The 21361-nt window shown below is 43.9% G+C and overlaps 1 protein-coding gene across 1 annotated transcript in view; it reads right to left on the bottom strand.

Annotated features, from left to right (window-relative positions):
• The window catches only part of adamtsl4 (ADAMTS-like 4), a 39608-nt gene extending 18468 nt beyond the window's left edge, over positions 1-21140 (bottom strand). Inside the window, exons 1-4 of the mRNA XM_069657003.1 lie at positions 20817-21140; positions 19203-19266; positions 14293-14882; positions 12442-13159 (exon numbers count right to left, since the gene is read on the bottom strand). Of these exons, the coding sequence (XP_069513104.1) occupies positions 12442-13159; positions 14293-14882; positions 19203-19266; positions 20817-20839 (1395 nt within the window). The 5' untranslated portion in view covers positions 20840-21140. The remainder of the gene's footprint in view (positions 1-12441; positions 13160-14292; positions 14883-19202; positions 19267-20816) is intronic.
• Positions 21141-21361: the final 221 nt, after the last annotated feature.

Below are 21361 nucleotides of genomic sequence, written 5' to 3'. Positions count from 1 at the left end.
ATTAAAACCCGATGGCTATTTCTCTCCCAGTCCCAGGAGAAGTAAGGGTGGAGCGGGCTGTTGTGAGGAAAAAGTGAGGAAAACAGCTAATAAAGAGGGGAGAATTAACTCGAGATCGCAGAGGTAAGCCCAAAGTCGCAATTATACCCTTATGCACAAACACACGCACACACATTCACTTAGTCTCCGTGCTGCTCTTGGCAGTCGGAGAGTGTATTAGAACCATATGGAAATAATAGATTTTTTGGAAGCGGCTGCTCTCATAAATCCACCGTGGCTTTTAGTGCATGACCACAGAATGTTTGTGACTGTGTGTGCACGTGCGTTTGCGTGAGCATGTGCGCGCGTGTGCGAGCACACGTCCAGCTTGTGTTGCTCTCAGTAGAGTCCTCATGGAGCCGTACAGTGGAAAGAGTTTTAGCATACCTGCACTTAAACAACAGCTGAAACATCATGCAGAGAAAGCGCTGCTGGTTTATACTACTGTACCGACTATAACTCACTGAGCTTTGCCACAGCCCTGTGGGACACACACACACACAATTACACACACAGACAGTGTTGAAAAGTAACATTAACATAAGTACTGTACTAAAGAAAAATTTCAAGGTAGTATTCCCATTTTATGCTACTTTACACTTCTACTCCACCAAACCTCAGAGGGAAATACAGGACTTTTAGACCATGCTAACAGCCTGGTTTTATGGATGGAAATGTCTGAATTTCAGGTCAGTCAGTCCATCAGAAACATCTTAACTATTGCATGTATAACCATGAAACTTGCAACAGACATTGAATCGTCATGACTTCAGTTATCCATCCATCTGTTCGCCTAGTCATAAATTTATATTCAAGCCGATTCACCACGTAGGCTACCTGCAAAACCATTACTGCTATTGATCCAACATTAGCATGCTAACACGCTAAAACATGGTAAACAATATACCTGCTAAACACCGGACTGTTAGCAATGCCTGTGAGCACGCTAGCATTAGCATTTAGCATAGTGTAACTGTAGTCTTTTAGTGTTTAGCTCTAGCAGTATAATAGTTTCAGATTAACGTTTGATGCAGTAGTATAAAAAGCCCTATGAGTAATTCATGTTATAAAGCTATTGCTAGCAGACCACTCAGTTAGCTTATCACAAAGACTGGAAGCAGACGGGAAAAACTAACCAAGCATCCAAAAGTTACAAAATCCACATTCCAAGACTCTAAAGCTCACTAAACAACATTTAAGAGATTTCAGTAGGAAAATTTAATAAGCTTTGGACAGAGCCAACAGTGCTAAGCCAAGCAAATGGGCTGCTAGCATACCGTTAGCATATCTGTTTGTTCATATTAGACAGATAAGAATGGCATTTAGCTTATCTACCAAAATAAGATTTTACTTCTGTATTTTTATTCAAGTAACATTTTGAATGCAGGACCTTTACTTATATACTGTGAGTATTTCTACACTGTTACTTGAATACATGCACACACACAGCCTCTCTCTCTCACTCTTGCATGCCGCTAACAGAGCTCTCAGATTTCCTTGTCACTCTGATCCCTGTCAGCTCTGCAATCTTCTTGTCTTTCGCGCCTCTCTTTCTTTGATTCGGTCCTCTTTTGTATTTTTTTTTTCCCTTTCTGAACATCTCTTCACTCACACAGCTGCCGCAAACAGCTGGAAAGTTCCTCATCATTCATCTGCAGAGACAAGAACAAGGGAGTAGTCACACACACACACAGAGAGAGAGAGAGGCATGCAGGGATCCTCATTTCCCATGTGAACCAGCCTCTGCGACAAAGTGTAACTAAAAGACTCTCATGGATAAACCGACAAAGCGCGGACTGAATTTCACACTTTCACTGGGTTGTGTGTGTGAGTGTGTGTGTGTGTGTGTGTGTGTGTGTGTGTGTGTGTGTGTGTGTGTGAGAGTAAAGGAATGCATGTGGCCGTCTTGTCACAAGGCTCTCATAAGGATCATCTGTTGTTTCTGTTCTGCAGAAGTGTGAAACCAGCACATGAAACTTTATATGATTTGCTCTGCCACAGTTTCATGCTGCTGAAACACACTTCTTTTTCTGTTATTTATGGGCGTATATGTTATAATCCGGGTAAAGCCTCTTATACGAATGTGTGTTTGGGCCACATCCGCTGAATACGTGCGCATGCAGCCCGTATGTGACCTGATGTTTTTAAGAAACACTGTAAATCTGCCCCGGATGTGTGTGTGAAATGTGGTCGGTAATGGTTGTAAATATTTCTGCTGGACATAAATATGTTGAGCCCCAGTTTAAACTGGATCTGTGTGTCTGTATTTGTGTGTGTGCCAGTGGGACCATAAACACGAAGTTTACAAGAACCCCAAACGCACACACAAGCAAGGACAGTGTGTGCGCAGCTCAGGGACGCTTTAGTACAGTAACAAGAAGAAAAGAAAGAATGAGCTTCTATAAAAGCCAAAAAAGGGAGGGTAAAATGAAAAGAAGGAATGCAGAAAAAGTCAAGTGTGTGCACTCATGCGTTGGTGATTGTATGAGCGCTAAAGGACGAGGGATTCTCCTCCTAAAAAGAGTTTAGGGTGTGTAAAAACAGAGGGAGGCTAATGGACTGAATGAAGGCCCGAGAGAGGAGAAAGCTGGTGTTTCATGGTTCTGCAAAGGAATTGTGTGTTATTATTACAACGACTGGTATACTTTGTCGTTCGCGCTTTTACTGTGAGCGCAGGGTTAGAAGGGTCTCCCAATAACCTGCAAAGGGGAGGGGAGGAGTGGTGACAGAGGGGGAGAGAAAGGGAGAGTGGCAGTTATTGAATGGGCTGAGGAGGGGAGAGAAGACTGACAGATCGCTTTTACAGGAGCAAATACTTAAAGAAGGTGGAGAGGGAGGGGAGGACAGCAAGGATGGGTCTGGGCATGTGGATAAATCAAAACACTCAAACTACAAACACAAACACTGAAAACCATTCAGCCCCTTAGCAATGCTACAAAAAGGCCAGTATATTAAGCCATGATTCAGTGAGCTATCTGTTCAGTCGGCAGAGATAACGCAGGTGGTTTCTTAAAATTGGGAAATATTTCTATGGAGTCTGGTTCATGACAAGCAGCCATCTTTTGTGTTTTGGCCTTTTCCTTTTTTACAGGGTCACTAGAGAGGCAGACAGGAAATGAAGGAGTAGAAGAGATGACGTGCGGCGAAGGTCCCTGATAAGAATCGAAACAGGGACATTACAGTTATATCATACACATTCAACGCCACAAGGACACCACATTTGTTTTCAGTTTTCGTAGGTAAGGCTGGGTATTAATCTTTAATACGTTTTTAGAGCCTCTGTTGCTACCTCCGATACCCGCTCAGAGGCGGAACGACTTCGCCCCATCATTGCGCCGTGTGCTTTACATAGAAGACGGAACGCAACAGAGGCACAATAATCCCGCCTTGACCTGGCAGTGTAAAAGGGCTAGAGACAGACAACCTTTCACGCTCACATTCACATCTATGGCCAAGTTTAGAGTCACCAGTGAACCTAACGAGCATGTCTTTAGACCGTGGGAGGAGGCCAGAGTACCCGGAGGGAACCCACACATGCATGGGGAGAACATGCGAACTCCACTTCGACCGAACCGGGATTCGAACTAGGAAACTTCTAGCTGTGAGAACTGGACCACCACTTGGGTCCAGAAAAAAAAAGTTACCATTTAAGAACTTTTCAGAAAGTGAGGTACTGGGGAAAAGATATAGTTAGTACCTGAATGAAGGGAAAATTGACAAATGTGAAACAATATCAAGCCCTTCTGTTAGAGTACAACATTAGATGGCTATATGACAGTTGGTTTCTTATTAACAGTCCTTGTAGTTGTGTTTTTCCACTTTCTTCTGGTTGATATTGATTAAAGGAAAATTACAGTTTGAGTCTCATGTTTGTAGTTCTGGTAATCATTAACACTCCACGTGGCAAACTATCGGTAACTGTAACATTAACCTCACAGAAGTAATCAACCTGCCCTTAAAGACGACAATGAGGTCTGAAGGGGAAAGAAACACGTGCCATCAGACAATCAGTCAGGATGTAAACAAGTCAGCAGATTATCAGATTACCTGACGGAGGTGAGCATAAACAAAATGCTTATAATAATCCCTCACTGCACCGGGAGAATGAGAGTGGAATAAAGAAGTCAGTGTGTGAACTGTGATGGATGTTAACGATGGAAAGTTTGTGTAATCACTGAACAGTTTGCCTTTGTGTTTTCTTCAGACTGTCTGGAGGTTTGTATGAAATTTGCACATTTGTGTGACTGATTGTGTTTCTTGCTCCGTTTGATTTTCAGTCTGGGAAGGTTCTCGGATTTCAGGAATCAATTTGATGGATATCACTGTCAATAAGAATGATGACTACAGCATGTAAACTAATCCTTAAGTTGGATAAAACCAGGGTTTTTCTTCAACAGCAATCACAACTTGTTTCTTAAATACAATGACAGAAAAAGAACGACTTAAATCTGCTGTAAGGTGTCCTGATCTACAGGTCAACATAAAAGAAGACTAAGGTGAAAGATAAAGAGCTTCAGAGCGGCTGACTGACGGGGTGAAAGAGTGAAAGATGGATGGCTGCAGAGAGCAGGTGAAAGAAAAGTGAACCCAGCTGGTGAAAGAGAGACAGTCAGTGTTTTTAAACGGGAGCTGAGAAAGTTGGAGATGTCTTTTACAATCAGGGAGAGAAAAGGTCTGTGTGCAACGTATAGGAGAGAAACGGGGGGAGGTCACTGCCTGAAGGCTTAAAGCTTTCTCCTGTGCACACACACACACAAGCCAAGGTCCTGATCACACATAACACTGTGACGTGAAACACAAACACCCAGAGCGACCCAGACAAGACTAATGAGTTTCGAGGGGGGACAGATTATGAGTTCAGCGGGAACCTTTCACCACATGTGTGTTTCTGTAGGGAAAGCCCAGGTGACACGTCGTCGTCATCCTCAGTGCTCTAAGAGCTTTTTTTCCCCATGCAGGTCTGTGCCTGCACAGCTGGCCACATCGCCTCACTTACACAGGTTAAGGCTGGCCGGTCATTCCTCAAGCATTACTGCAACGCTACACAGACAAAGCAAGTGACCGCCGGCCCCCGCGGCCATAAATCAACACGCTCCACACGCCCGCACTAATCACTGTAAGCAACGCACACAAATCTGTGACATATGTTAATACGCGTGTGTACGGTCACGTATGTGTTTGTCCTCAGCGATTAACATTCTCCGGCTAATCTTGTGACCGAGGCCGTGTGTCGGCGCTTTGCAGAGCAACACCCAGGTCTCGGCCTTGACCCTCAGGCGGGTGGAGGGGGGAGCCGGAATCCCTCAGAGGAAACAGTGCTCATCCATCAACAGCATTGAACGTCAAAATGTGGAGGCCCCATGTTGTGTGAAAGAAACAGCATGGAAATATTTCAGTTTGAGCCTCAAACCAGTTTGAATGCAAACAGAAGACAATCAAAGAAAAGGAAGAAACCACTCGATAAACACCGGAGCCACAAGATCAATAAATGAAACCAGAAGTTTCCTCAAAGCCTCTTAAAGTGACAGTTTTCCATGTTCCACTTTCCTAGAAGCAGCTCTAAAAACAAACGTGCGCTCGGAGTTTTGATTTAACAAATATTTTCATAACAATACAGGGCTGTGAACAGAAAGAGAGAATAAGAGGTGTAGGAAGTTCTTTTCCAGGACACATTTTTTAATAACAGTTCCAAATGTCTGCTCTGAACTATGTGAAGCAGTTTTTACTGTTCACAGTAACGCTGCTTCCTCTGCCCGGAAACCTTCGGCAAGTGGATCTTAAATTGCAAGAATTGGCAACTGTGTGCTCTGAGCTGCAGATGCAGATGTTTTGGAGTTTTTTAGCTCGGTCTTATTTATCTTTAAGGATTTAGAAAGCTCTTTGGTTGTTTAACTGCGCTTTTTGTGCTATTTTACTATGATAGTAAGAACTGTAATTCAAGATGTTAGCTACATTTCCAATTTTTTTATCTTTAAATCTGTGTTTGTGTCGCCTTTCTTGATCAGGAATGAAGAAAAGAGTGTTTTTCTAAACGGAAAGAGTTCAACAATTTGGGAAATACACTTGTGTGCTTTCTTGCCAACAGATAGACAGTACTAATAACACTTTCATATCTGTCTGTTAAGTATAAGGCTACAACCAAAAGCTGGTTAGCTTAGCGTAGCATTAAATGTGAAGTGTATAGGAAAATATTGTTTTACTTTTACAGTTTTAAACACTTTAGAGGTCCTGCTCTGTTGTTTTTCTCAGGGCATGGCCTGCTTTTGGAGGGCTATGGTTTACTTCCGCTTTCCAAAACTGGAAACTGGTGCCTGGCACAGCATACTGCAAAATACATTTTAACAGCTCCATACTACATACTACTGCCGAGCGCACTATGTAGTATGCAGTATGTAGTTTGTAGCATGCAGTATGTAATATGTAATTTGCAGTATGTAGTATGCAGTATGTAGTATGCAGTATGTAGAATGCAGCATGTAGTATATAGTGCGCAGTATGTAGTATGTAGTACAGTATATAGTATGCAGCATGTAGTATGTAGTATATGGTATATGGTATATAGTATGCAGCATGTAGTATGTAGTATGCAGTATGTAGTATGCAGTATGCAGCATGTAGTATGCAGTATGTAGTATGTAGCATGTAGTCTGTAGTATGTAGTATGTAGTATGCAGTATGCAGCATGTAGTATGCAGTATGTAGTATGCAGTATGCAGTATGCAGTATGTAGTATGCAGTATGCAGTATGTAGTATGTAGTATGCAGTATGCAGCATGTAGTATGCAGTATGCAGTATGCAGTATGCAGCATGTAGTATGCAGTATGCAGTATGTAGTATGTAGTATGCAGTATGTAGTATGCCGTATGTAGTATGTAGTGTGTAGTATGCAGTATACTGTATGCAGCATGTAGTATGTAGTATGCAGCATGTAGTATGCAGTATGCAGTATGTAGTATGTAGTATGCAGTATGTAGTATGCCGTATGTAGTATGTAGTGTGTAGTATGTAGTATACTGTATGCAGCATGTAGTATGTAGTATGCAGTATGTAGAATGCAGCATGTAGTATATAGTGCGCAGTATGTAGTATGCAGTATGCAGCATGTAGTACAGTATATAGTATGCAGCATGTAGTATGTAGTATGCAGTATGTAGTATGCAGTATGCAGCATGTAGTATGCAGTATGTAGTATGTAGCATGTAGTCTGTAATCTGTAGTATGTAGTATGCAGTATGCAGCATGTAGTATGCAGTATGTAGTATGCAGTATGCAGTATGTAGTATGCAGCATGTAGTATGTAGTATGCAGTATGCAGCATGTAGTATGCAGTATGCAGTATGCAGTATGCAGCATGTAGTATGCAGCATGTAGTATGTAGTATGCAGTATGCAGTATGTAGTATGCAGTATGCAGTATGTAGTATGTAGTATGCCGTATGTAGTATGTAGTGTGTAGTATGTAGTATACTGTATGTAGTATGTAGTGTGTAGTATGTAGTATACTGTATGTAGTATGCTGTATGTAGTACTGTATGCAGTATATAGAGTAGTATGTGATTTTAAACACAGCCTAAGGGTGAGAGAACTGAGAGAGGGACGTGAGCGAGGGAAGGCAGAAAGCGAAGAAAGGAAACATGAAAGAAGGAATTGAGGGAGACTCCTAGCACACAGGAGCTGATATAAACAGACTTTTACAAGCACAGGTACCTGGTTTTTGTAGAGTCGCAGGTACTGCTGCTCGTTAAAGCACCAGAGCAAAGAAAGAACAGATCAGTCTGAATGAGTCACTGTGGCTGATTATGTGTGTGCGTGTGTGTGTTTGAGTCCAATAAACCAGCACATCTGGGCCTGCTTGTCGCTTCATGAGAACAACAGTAAGCATGGTCTGCAAACAGTCATTAAAGCAGAGGAGCGTGGCTGGGTGATGATGGTGTAATCATATATTTCCTGTGTAATGACACGCTGAGATTAGATCATCTGACTCTCGCTGCAGCAGCCTGGAGTCATGACAGTGTGAAGAGTAGGTACAACAAACACAACTCAGGTTTCAGCTGCAGAAGCAATATCACTTACAGTGTTGTGTGCATGACAACAAAGGGATTACAAATGGTCTTCAGTGGTAATATATTCTGGTGATGCAATGTCTGCTTGCAGGAGTGCAGGTTAAGTATAAGAAGTGGTCGCCAAAATGAAGTCTGTACTAACTAAGCGAAGTACTTTTGTGTGTGCCCAGCTCTTCTCAGACGACAATAACCATAACAACCATCACCATAACAACCACAGAAATCACAGCACGGCACCCTGAATTTACCTGTACACCTCCTCACAGTAAACAAAGAGTTAACACCAGTTTGACAGTTGTTTGAAAAAGGGTGGGAGCACATGGACTCTAATCGAGTTTGATTGAGGTTCTCTTTGGATGCACGAACAAATACAAATCACAAGAAAACTCCGGGGCAGGCCGTTACTGTCACAGCATGGTCATATTAGCTCTTAAAACGAACTCTGAAACATTTTGGCACCAAGCACAACCTAGAAACGAGGAAATGGTTAGCAGTATGACTCAATTTGTGTATAAAGTTCTGCTAAGTAGTCGTAGAAAACACAAGAAAGGCATCCAGATTGTTTGAAAAGAGAGCTCCCTGAAGGTTTCTTTTGACTAGTTTGCAACAATTGATGAAATTATTGTGTCGTAATGCCAATTCTGGAAGGCAAACTTAGGTGGTATAATCAGAGAGAGGCAATAAACTTCGACTACAAACATTGAGAAGAGGTTGGGAGGAGGGATGGTCTTGTTAGGCCTCATGCATCTTACATCCACAGGCTTCAGATCTCACCTCACTTGTTGATGTAGATGCATGCACTGTTTGTGATTCTTGGTAAATATTTACTGCAGAAGAGGAGATTCGAAGGAAGAGGAGAGGGAGCGCTTCGAGGGTCATCGAAAGACTTCAAAGAGAAGAGTGTGTTTCTGCTTCAAGCTGGTGTGTCTCCTCATTTTTACTTTTGTTTTTAAGGCTTCTTCCTCCCCTCTCTCCCTCTGACTGAATAACTTCTCCTCTTGTTACACTCTGCACTCTCTCTCTCTCTCAAACACACACGCTTTTCCATGAATCCCTCTCTTCCTCCGTCGCAAACTTCCTGCAGAGTATTTTTCTCTCCATCCTGCTCTATCTGTTCCTCCTGTCGCTAACCCTTTTTACTCTTCTCCTCCTTTTTTCCTCCCTTCATACTCACCTAAACACTCACCCTCACCCGCCTTCATCTCCACTTCTCCCTCACCTCCCCACCCTTTCTCTCCCCTTGCCCTTTCGCTCACCCTCCCACTACTGTGTGCAGATTTCTCTAAACACAGTACTCTCTTTCACTACTACTTCACTGCGTCACTTCCTTTACCCCCCTCCCTTTAAACCCTTACACACACACTTCACACACACGCACACACTTCCCCTTTTTGCCCTCCTCATTTCCTGTGTCCCTCTCCTGGTTCCCCACTTCGCTTCTACGCAACAGTAAAAAAAAACACACACACACACGTACACACAGCCAATCACACTTGTGGTGGGCCTCAGGCGCGGTGTGTTATGACAAACACACCTAACAGATAATAGGATGTGTCACACTCCGTCTGGCTCACACACACACACATATACATACAGTACATTCAAGCCTGGGCAAAGTCCTGCATTCATCAGCACTTAAACACATTTTTAAGCAAATGTGGGACGACAATCTCCTGCAGGAGCAAACAGCAGAGGCTGAAGTCGGGTAAATATGTAACCCAATGAGTCAGGCTCAGCCATCACAGGACTGCTATTAGCACTGCTGGCACACACACACACACACACACACACACCAAGTATCCTGCCAACTACTAAATCTGTTTTAACATGGGGACTTTCACACACAGGCACAGAAAGAAGAAAGAGAGAGGGGGGGATGAAAGAGGGCGAGAGCGGCGGCCAAATTATCTTAACAGAGGAAAGTCAAGAGCCCAGGAGTGCCAACCCGGCCCCGGATTTAAGTGTCGACTTCCACTCGACGAGGGCCGCTCGTGGAAATAACTTGTTGGAGTAGAAAAGCGTGTAGGTGTGCCAATCTTATCGTCTCCTTCTCTTACACACTAACTTAAAACAGCTTGAAGAGGTCTGCTGGCATTAATAACCCGCTCACATGTCACTCGGGGTATTTCTGACCCCAGAGTGATCTGGTTTCCGGTTTCTTTATGTTTATGGTTTCATTCATCTGCCTTCCCATCCATCATGTGAGATATCTCACACAAGGCGTAACGATTTGAATGAAACCTGAACAGACATAATTCTTCTACAACACTGCACTAGTTTTGGTTTTCTTCAAACAGCGGCCGATAAGAGCCCGAGAGACGTCACGCCAATTGGAATATATTTAGTATTATTATTATTGTTGCTAATGGTAACAAGACCTGTAGACTTCTATATTATTGTCTTTTTTTTATTATTATGCTGCTGTTGTTAACATTACACATTTTTATTATTGACATTGTAACCATAAGTCTGCGTTATCTGTTGTGGATCTCCCTCTCTCCCACTTTTGGGCCCATCCAGTCGAGGCAGATGTCGGGTTCTGCTCGAGGTTTCTGCACGAGCTTCTGCTCACGGTGCATTCATGTTCGATCTCTCTAAATAACATTAAAAAAAAGAGTACGGTCTAGACCTGCTCTTATTGTAAAGTGTCTTGAGATAACTTTGGTCGTGATTTGGCACCATAGAAATAAATATTGATCGAATGGGATTGATTGATCTAGGATTTAGATTTATCCACATTAGTTTTTGCCCTGATACCAACATAATACCTTGTCTTGTTGAACATTGAATTCAGCTGAACAAACATTAATTAATAAATGGGCTAAAGTATGATGTAGTTTAGAAACTGATCAGAAGGACTGCTGTTATTTGCTCAATAACTGGTTAGTTTACACCGGCTGCTGTCACTTTAGATCGTCACTTCTGTCACTTTTGTATACCAGCTGCATAAACCTCTTATTCTATTTTATCCTGTCTAATTTCTATTTACCTTCTTGCTACTTTGTCTTGTGCTGTTGCAACACCTGAATTTCCCCTCTGGGGCTCAATAAAGAGTTATCTTATCTTATCTGATCTTATTTTCAGAATTGTCTAATGTATGTTGTCTATATCAATAAAAGAAACTAAATGTAGTAAAAAGGATTAAACACGATGAAGAATTCAGTGCCAACTTTCAGCACAGGACAGTTTTTCATACTTGGTGCTGCCAAACTTTACAACCAGTAGAGTTTTTAGGTTCAATCCCAACATTAACCAAGCATAACATCCAAAGATCACTTATTTATTTATTTATTTATTTAAATTTATTGACCAAGTCAAGACGCTGGAGTGTCAGGTGTTAAATATTTGTGCTGCGGTTGAAAAGAGAAACACATTAATGCTAAAATATGTGACTTTCCACATGTTGTCGCTCTCGATGGAGAGATTTATAGATGTTTGAATAACGGCAAAAATATTGGAAGTTTGTCTGAAAGGAAAAGGGGGAAAATGTGCAGCCAGGCCAAGATACGGCAGGAAGCCAATATGTGTCCTGGTTTATGCGCTTTAAATTATTACACCTTAATAATTAATACAGAATATATTGTTCAAAAGATAATGTGCATATAATCTGATCACTCCCTATGTGCTCTTAACTCTTCCACAATATTTCCTCTTCTTCTCACATTAAATTGAGTGAAATGAAGCGTGAAATTCCTGTCTGAGTGAAACCTGAGTCACTGCGCGGTCGCCCTCACTGTCTCACCTGTGTGTGAGGGCGAGTCGGCACATCTGAAGCCACCGGCCTGTCTGTGTCTCTGGCTGCTCCTCTTGGCAGCAGGTCCGCACACTTTACTACCGATTTGAGAGGTATGAAGCAGGTCGCAACCCCAATCATCACTGCAGGCCCCCCGAGCCAGACAGGACGCTACACCAACACACACATTCAATACTCACACGTATCTGCAATCAGACACAATTATCCCGAACAAACACACACGCAAAGAGGCACGTGTTTGGCTTCACACGGTAGGTGTGTAGTCTGGTTGTGGAGCGAGAAACACACACACGCCTTGGAGGCACTTGCAGTCAGTTTCCATCCGAGTGCTCATAGACAAGCAGCTAGTGTTGGAGCGGGGGAATGATCTACCTATCAAATACACTCTGCTGATCTTCAACTCCTCCGTTTGTGGCGACTAACTGCTCCCTTCAACACATGCCGTGCGTCTAAATCAAGCCTGACTGCAGGCTGGATAAATCAGACGTGAGCAGGGGAGAATGTTCACTGAGGAGCCGATGATTTTAAGAGTAATAGAGCAGTAAATGAAGTTTAATATTCCTCTAGTTTCTGGGGTTTTCTTACCTGCGAGAAGCACCTGCGGTACTCCTTCTCCGGCCCAGAGCATCTGTACACCTGTGGAGCTCCTCTCCCTCCATCCCTGCCCGATTCCACTCCCAGATGTGGGACGTGGGAGTGCTGAAGTGGGTAGATGTTGCCTGCAGGTGGGACCTGGGGGCTGAAGCCTGGATGCAGATCCCTGTCTCTGTGCACGGAAGGGGAGGGGCGGTGGAGAGGTGTGGAAAAAGGTGAAGAAGCAGCGGGAGCAGCAGGGGGGGAGTTGGGGCGGGAGAGAGGAGGGATGGGAGGAGGCGGGGCGGTGACGGAGTGCCAGTTAAAGCGTTGGCGGCTGGATGGGAAAGATGATGAGGAGGAGCGGGAGAAGGAGTGATGAGGCGGGACTCGCTCTCTCGTCCTGCCGTGCTCTGTGTGCGTTTGAGGGGGTCTGTCAGCGTGGCGGTGCGGGTTGCCAGTCGTTGAGGGGAACTCCTCTGCAGCAGGTCCCTCAGAGATCTCGTCCTCCTCACTCCCCCCTGCCTGCCTGTTTCCTCTATTGCTCCTCGTGTCTTCCTCCTCCCTCCTGTTGCTCTCTGTGGCGTCTTCATTGGCAGCGAGTCCTGGTACTGATGTTGCAGCTTCAGTGCCGTTAGCAGTGTGGCGAGCCTGTCTGTTGGGACGGTGCAGAGGCAGAGAGAACGGGACCCTGCCGTAGCCGAACTGACCCGGGCGGATGTTGGACGACCTGAGAGAAAGAAACAACAGAGTATACAGAAAGAAATATTTACAGATGAACAGGGAGAGCTAGAGGCAGTGACGTGGATACGGAATGAAAAAGGTGACGCATTTCAGATTCAGCTCATGTCCGCTGTACGATAATTATAACCGTCGTGGAGCCAGCAGGCTGTGGTGAGCAGGCAAAGTAATGCACTGCCTGTTTGTGAGACAAAAACCAGAAGTAATGATGTCATGACACAGCAGATACCAGAGGCACAGATGGGCAAACATCCAAGCTCCATACACATCATAACAAACCCGTTCTCAGGCCTTTACAGTGTCAGCACTTTGACTAACGGCACCTGAAGAATCCCAAGAGGAGGACTCAGCATTGTGTTTTATTTTGGTGCCCTCTTTGTTGCTAAGTCATTGGTGTCAGCGGTACAATTTACTTTGTATTTTGCAAAGAAGATAAAATCTTTTTTAAGTGCGTTCAGAGGCGGTGACCTTTGCGACTCATTGGAACAACTGTGTTCTTCTAAACAAGCCGCTGTTGCTACTGACAGCGAGTCACTTCCTGTTTGCAGGAGTCACTTTCCTGGAAAGTTACCACTGACAGGAAGTTCTTTGAATCAACGTTTGCGTGTTTTAGACTTAGAAAAAACACCTTCATATGTAAGAACATGTTGGCAATTATATCTTTTTAAGGCCTTACTCACTGCTTTTTGAGACTGACACCAATATGAATATTTTTGAGTTTAAAAACACCATAATGTCAATGATAAAATAAAGGGCTAACAATACTGTATATTAAAAGTGATTTAACTTTCAAACAGCAGCTGACAAATATGGAGCTTTCAATCAAATGACATCATCTCTCTCAGCACATGCAGAGGCCCAAAAGTCGTGGAAAACTCCATTTTTCAAGCACATTTCTCAACAATGTTGGCTTGAATTTATTGGAAACTTCTACATGTTCTGTGACGACGTGGCGACTCCATCTGCTCAGGAAGATTATGTGATGTGAGTGACAATTCAGAATATCTACGAACATCTGTACAGTCATTTCTGCACTCACATCTATCCTCATAAATACATAAACTGACAGATTTGAGATAAGCTCAGGGTTTCTTTGCTCTCTGATTGTCCAGTCACACTCACCTTCTCGAAGGCAGACCCTCCCGATTGGGTGAGATGGACCTTCTGCTCCCGCCTCCTCCAGCCCTTGCTCCAGGATTGGTCGGCCTCCTGATGATGCGTGCGGGCTGGTTGTACCCGTGTGAGGGAGCGTGATACGGCGATCGATATACAGACACGTGTTCCGGATTGGTTGGGGGAAATTCTGGCTGGTAAAAAGGAGACGATGGATTGGCCTGTCCCGTCACAGGAGCTCCTCCTCCACCTCCTCCTCCGCTGTTCGAATCCCGATACAGCGACAAGCCCGGGTTGTGATTGTTTGGGATCGAAGGGGAGTGATAAGGCGGGTGTTGCCCGGGGTAACGAGGAGGGTAGTAAGGGCGCACAGGTGAGATGACGGGACCTCCGATGCCGCCGGGTAAATACCCCGCCCAATTAGGTGGAGAGTGGGAGATGGGTGGAGCTTGGGGAGGTGGAGGAGGTATACACTTCCTGATCCTCTGTGAGACGCCCACGCCACAAGTCTGAGTGCATTCTGACCACTCCCCCCAGACAGACCACACCCCCTCCACAGGCTCCGCCTCAAACACTTGTCTGGACCGTCGGCCTGCCGCCTGGAACACACACACACACACACACACACACACACACACACACACGCACACACACACACACACACACACAGAAGTTACTCTATTAATTGTTTAGCACATGCAATGTCAAAAACTCGAGGTCGTACCGTCCGTCTCCATCGACCTGTCAAGTTTTCTGTTTACATCCGTCTCTGTTTAGACTCATGTTTTACATGCAGTAAAGACTTTTCAGTATTTAATCAAATGTATTCATTGTATTTTGGAAAAAGTGAAAGTTACTATACTACTAATACTATGAGTGTTTTGACATGAATGATTCCAACGTAAAAAATGTTGCCTTTTTACAGAGTAGCACAAAGAACTGGTAGAGATATGGCATCGATGAGAACGGGGTGAAATTACTGACAGTCCTAAAACATCATCATCATTTTAGACATTTGTGAAGTGAATTTGTGTCATAATTAACAGGAATTGAAATAAATAGCCAATAAAACGTCTTCAAATGTCTCGATTTGTTCACACAAATGTCTTTAAAAATGACACAATACACTGATAACCAACATAATTGCCAATAACTTTCATTGACTAATTGTTGCGTTTCACCATCAATTAATCCACCAATTAGATTAGAATGTTTTTTCCGGCCTTTTATGTCTTTATTGATTAAGAGACAGGACAGTGGATAGTATAAGAAACTATCTCACAGCCCATGGTGACATCTTCAAATGTCTTCCTCTGTCCAACCAGCAGTGTAACACCCCAACATGTTCCCTTCACTACAGTATAAAATGATTTGAGAAACTGAAAGTTTTTGCTCAAGATTTCAGTCAATCGTCTGATTAAATAATCAGCTTATCATTTCAGTTCTTATAATCTCGCACGCTATTACAGGCTATTTTGTAGTAATTATCTTGAGCTGTCTGTGCTGCATTTTTCCTCATCACTCGCTGTCAGGCCCCCGACGACAACACACCGATTTTTAACAAAAGGTCATCTGTTCATGAGGTAACCGCTCCATCACCACCACCTTTCAGCACTCAGCAGTATGAGGAATCTGTGTGAAGCCACTACATGCACATGTGCACCTTTAACTTATTCTTTTAACCTAGTACCAGAATAAAACACAGATCAAATAAAGTTTCTTAAAGATTATATTTTAAAAGTTGGAAGTCCATGTTTAATCCACAAGGTGTGTGTTTAATTGTAGTGAAATTTGATTCAAAAGTCAGATTTAAGTATAATTTATACTCTAAAGTGTTAAAACTAAATAAAAGATAAGCACAGTTTAAAAGTTCAGCTTGTTTAAAAAGATATGAAAGCTTGCTCCAGCTGATTTGAACTCAGCTGTAACAGAGGAGAAAACTGCCAGCCCTGGCAGGATTTTAAAGAAGTACTCAACTTAGCAAAATCTTTGCAAAATCAAAACTCTCTGGAGGGACTTATTTCTTCACAGTCCACTGATGAGCCGCAGTCTCGTGAGTTTCCTTTCTCTGAGGCCAAAACATAAATCCTGAACTCTTCACAGTTCACGGGGGTTTAGAAGAGACTCGGTCACCTGCCAGCAGCTTACGGGCAGATGGAGATATTCACGGGGAGTTTGTGTCGTACGAAGACGCTGCGGGGACGAGCGTGTTTGTATGTGTGAGCGCTCGCATGTTAGCGCCAGGCCGGGCTTTGATGTCTTCCTCTGCGGCTGTAGATAAATGTTTCTCCTCTCGTGTCATTGCTGAAGCGTTGGCCTGGTTGGCACTCCGGCAAACATGAGCGCTGAACAAAAGTTTCCATTCAGAAAGAAGCAAAACATTCATCTGAGCTCCACTTCTCCCCCTCTCTCTCTCTGAGTGTGTAAATGTGTTTTTACATGGGCTGAAATATGCATGTAAACACGCTGAACAAACTGTGGATGTGTGGAGAAGAGGACAGGTGGAAGCTGCTGCTGATACTGTAAAGTCCTCGGTCTAAGGTGAAATGGCGGGAGGGTGGGAGAAAAGGAGAGAGGAATGAGGGGAGAAGGGGAGGAGGTCCAAATGAGTGTGTGTGCGTGTGTGAGGTGTGGTCTGTCGTAATAGGTGACATCAAACCCACAGCTGCCACATAACTGGGAGCATTAATGAGCCGGGTGCAGTGACCCTGCAGCGGCCACCGCTGACCTCTGCAGCTACTGGTTAAACTCTGCCACACTGTACCACCACCAGGCCCGAGCGAGAGGGAAGCTGTGAAATCTGCCTCCCCTGTTTTTACATCCTTTTAAACAAATGATCGGTGTGGTGAGAGAGTGGGCCCGCTCCAGCTGTGGGGCCCTTTAAAGGTCATGTTCACATTTTTAACATTCTGTGTTAAAACAATACTAACATGCCCCTTTGGACAGTGAACTTTTTCAGTGTTATATATAATCATTCCTACTCTCTATACTAGGAGGAGATGGAGAACAAAATCTACAGCTCTAATTTTGTTAGAAAAGAAATGCTTAAGATTTTCATTTTGGATGTCTGGTTGTGTTAACTTCAATAATACTGCGTTTTAAAGGAGGGCTGGGTTTAAAAAAAAACAATGTTTCCGATTCGAATCGATTCTCATTTGAATGACCCAATATTGATTAACAAATCCCGAGATCGATCTTTAAAGTATGTGTAAAAACGTGTCTCATCACTCATGTTTCTGAGCGCTCCTGAACGCAGCGCGACTCAGGGCATCCCCCTGAAACAGCAGTGAGGGAGACATGCCCGGACTTGTTTATGGCACCTACTATGGAGATCGCCGACTGACTCTTTTTATCTTTTTATACAATATGCTTTTCCCTCATCTCTTAGTCTCGTGTGGTTTTGTGTTCATGCTATGAGATCTCGTGGCCAAATCTTGCACAAGTTGATGCCCAGTTCGTTTAATGAAACCATGAGACAGATGTTCAGACTGAAAATCTGAAACTGGAAAAAAAGTTCATAAGCTGTCTGATTCATAAAATTGTTAATATTGTGTTGACTGCTGTGTGTTGGTCATGTTAAATAAAAAGTACATGATGTAACTTCTTTGTGGAGAATTCTTCTTGTAAACATTTGATAATGCACCAGGTCAGAGGTGCACTGACTAAATCGATATCGAATCGAATCGGGATCTTGTGAATCGGAATCAGTCGAATTGAGAAATTCTTATCGATACCCAGTCCAAGTCTAAAGTAAGAATACCAACGCTCAAGTACAACTGAGAACAGTCAGACACAACAGTCGGCTGAAAAGCACAACCGAGGGATTATTTTAGGGCGATGAACTTCCTCTTTTTTAACCTGAAATCACAGATGTTTTGGCCTCTTGGAGGCAGCGGAAACAAGACGTAAGCACAACATATCATCAAATTTAAAGGTTTTGAGTGGCAAGAAGTCACTCTAGCAGTTACGGAGAAACATCATCATTCATCTGAAGTCATGTTTCTGGTCACCTGATTAACTGAAGTCTAATGTTCGCTCTCCTTTTTAGCTCTGTTTTTGGTCTCCACCACTCCTGAGAAAAGTATCCGTCTCTTTAGAAGCTAAATGTTTCATTTCGTGTTCCCCAGCTAGTCGCTTACTGTCTCTGCTTGCCGTTTGGGCATGAGTGGGTAGCGAGGCGGCAGTGGCTCAGTGGCAGAGTCAATCGTCTCTCAATCAGCAGGTTGGTGGTTCGATCCCTGACTGTCGAAGTGTCTTTGGGCAAGACACTGAACGCCAAATTGCTCCTGAAGGCACAGCCAGCGGGTATGAATGTGTCCTGATTGGAGATTGGCACTTAGGCCTTTGCCATCAGTGTATGAATGTGTGACATGTAGTGTACAAGCACTTTGAGTGGTCGGAAGACTAGAAAAACGGCTCTATTAGAGCATTAAGAGCACCCAGGGGTCCGACAGCTACACAATGAGCTTCAGATAGATAAATCCCCGCCAGCAACATCCTCTGACGTTGTCATTTGAAACATCGTTATTATAAAAATATCTTTTAAAGCTACAAAAACCTTTTAGAATTTATTGGATTATGTGAAAAATGCACTGACACATGAAAACAGGGATGTTTCTGTTAACAGACACTCACAACGAGATGTTGTTATCTTTGATAAAAACGCTTTCCAAAGTTCAGCTGAAAATGATACGAGGCTTTGGCAGACTGAGTTAGTAAAAGTTGCAGTTGTGTTTTTAGTACTAAATTTGTGTTTTCTTAGACAGCTTGGACAGGAGGAACATTTGCAGAGTCAAAAAAACACTTTCAATTTGAATAAGGGCCTTTGAGGATTGTTTTTAGTCTTGACAAATGTTAACTGTCGGCCCCGCTCGGCCTCTACAGTGATGCTGCTGTCTGTGAATGAGCAGATGACTCACCTTCCTCTTGGCGGCCTTGGTCACGGAGGTCGTGACCACCACAAAGCCCCACAGCACATAGAGCCTGCAGGACAGAAGAAGAGCGGCTGAAAGAGGTGGCAGATATACAGGATTTTAACCATCAGCAGGTTGAAAGAGCTCTTTCATAGAGACATAATGGTTCCATGACCTAAACGTTAAACTGCTATACGCTGTGAGAACTCACAGTCTTTCATTATTCTCTGTTCTTCTCAAATGTCCCCGACCTTTTCCCCTCAGAATTGTTTAAAGCAGTGGAAGATGTGTTGAGTGAACACCCTATCACATGTTCCAGTGACCTAACTGTACATTAGTGGCCACTTATCCCACTTGCTTCCCCCATTACAGGTGGTGTGAAGGCTCCGGGGAGCTGGACAAAAGTTTCTTTTTCCCTTCAGGCTTCACAGGCAAACATCTCAATCAATCCGGGGGAAGCCTGGGAGGCCCTAACAAACTAATGGGTTTAAACAGCAAGTATGTTTTCCCTCTGCATGCCTCTCTCTGGGACTAAACACACCCCGAGGATGTGGTTTTAACACACACACACAACAACCGCACTCGCAGGCGCAATCAGAGAGGACATGCAAAGTCGTCTTGTACAGTGAGGGACTTTTTATTTCTGATGTGGTTTATGGTGTAAGATGGTGTTTAGTGTCGCCTTTAATTTGGGGTTTATGTCCTTAAATTTGACATGAAACCACTTTAGGAATCTTAAAAGACAACCACAGAGTGTGCAGAGCAAGAGGTGTCCATCTGAAGAAGTTATTTTACCTCATATTTGGGCTTTAAAGGTTTATTTTCCCCATTTAAGCTGATAAAAGTACTTGTTTTAAAGATTTTGTGAATCTTCTTGTGCTGTCTGTAGTCCACAAATGTCTCCATGAAACCACCACGACAAGTGCACTGGAACAAGTGGAATATCATCTCTCCTTCCGCCGTCCGAACATGACACTAAACGCTTTTCTCAGATGGACATTTCAGCGCTCACCGCGAGAACCAAACCATCACCACACTCAGCAGTCCGCAGGCCACATGTAGTCAGAATAATTGCTCCCTTCTTCCCACTGTGGTGCACCGCCGTGGTCTCTCTGGAAGCTTCCCCACACCAGTCTACATAACTACCCCGAAAAACACAGACAAAGGTCCCGCACAGTCCGACACAACAGAGCCGCTCAGGCCGAAGTAACGACCCCCTACCCGGGTCCACGTTTCCCCGGCCGCTACAGTGGCACATTGTAGAATAAACTCAGAGCTGCGGGGAAAGACAGAGAGAGAGGAGATGAGAAGAAGAGAGAGAGAGCGGAGAGAAGGGGGGAAACTCACAAAAATCCGCCCTGGGGAGAAAGACGGAACTTTACCTAAACCCAGATGCCTTCGGTTAAATTCCTATCATATATCCCTCACAGCGCCCAGTGCGCAACGAGAAGGCGTCGTGCGTAAAAGCCAAAAAAGTTCGCCATAAAACAAAACAACTTCTTAAAAATAATCCTCCTTCCATACCCGCTAAAAGGAGGATGCTAACCTCCACATGTGCTGTTGTGTACAAGCAGGGCTGAGAGGCAGCAGGTTGCAGCAGAAGAAGTCAAAAGTTTTTACCTGAATAGTGAACTGAGCTGCATGCTCCTCCAAGAAAAGTCTCCAACAAGAAGTCTCACTCCGCTGCTAATCGCCGCGATTGATTATTAGTCCAGTTTGGTTTGTGGTCCGTTCCGGTCCGCGCAAAGAAACGTGATGAAGTCCTGCTGAAGGCTTCTTCTGCTCCCTCTCTCTCTCTCTCTCTTTCACTCTCTCTCTCTGTGTCCCCTTCCTCCTGTCACAGTCACTCCCCGTGATTTTTGGAGAGTGGGAAGGGTTCCGTTTTTTTCTCCTTCTTTCACTCCGTTCACTCGACAACTTTTTTTTTTGTTTTTTTGGTCCTTATTATAAACTGGTGTGACGCCTGGCAGCCAGGGGGCCAGGGGGGAGAGAGAGAGGAGGGGGGAGAGACAGGAGACACAAAATGGACAGATTACACAACTCTCTCTCTCTCTTTCACACGCATACACTCCCACTGCCTCTCTCTCTCTCACACACACTCACACTAACACACTCATGCACCACTATGGGCCCTGACTAAGCTATAATAACTCTCAGAGCCGCTT

Source organism: Semicossyphus pulcher, unplaced genomic scaffold (genome assembly GCF_022749685.1).
Source record: "Semicossyphus pulcher isolate SPU_LCO1_2020_fin unplaced genomic scaffold, fSemPul1.0.p SCAF_9, whole genome shotgun sequence".
NCBI lineage: Eukaryota > Metazoa > Chordata > Actinopteri > Labriformes > Labridae > Semicossyphus > Semicossyphus pulcher.
Note: the sequence above shows the minus strand (reverse complement) of the source record. Positions and strands in the feature narration are given on the sequence as shown.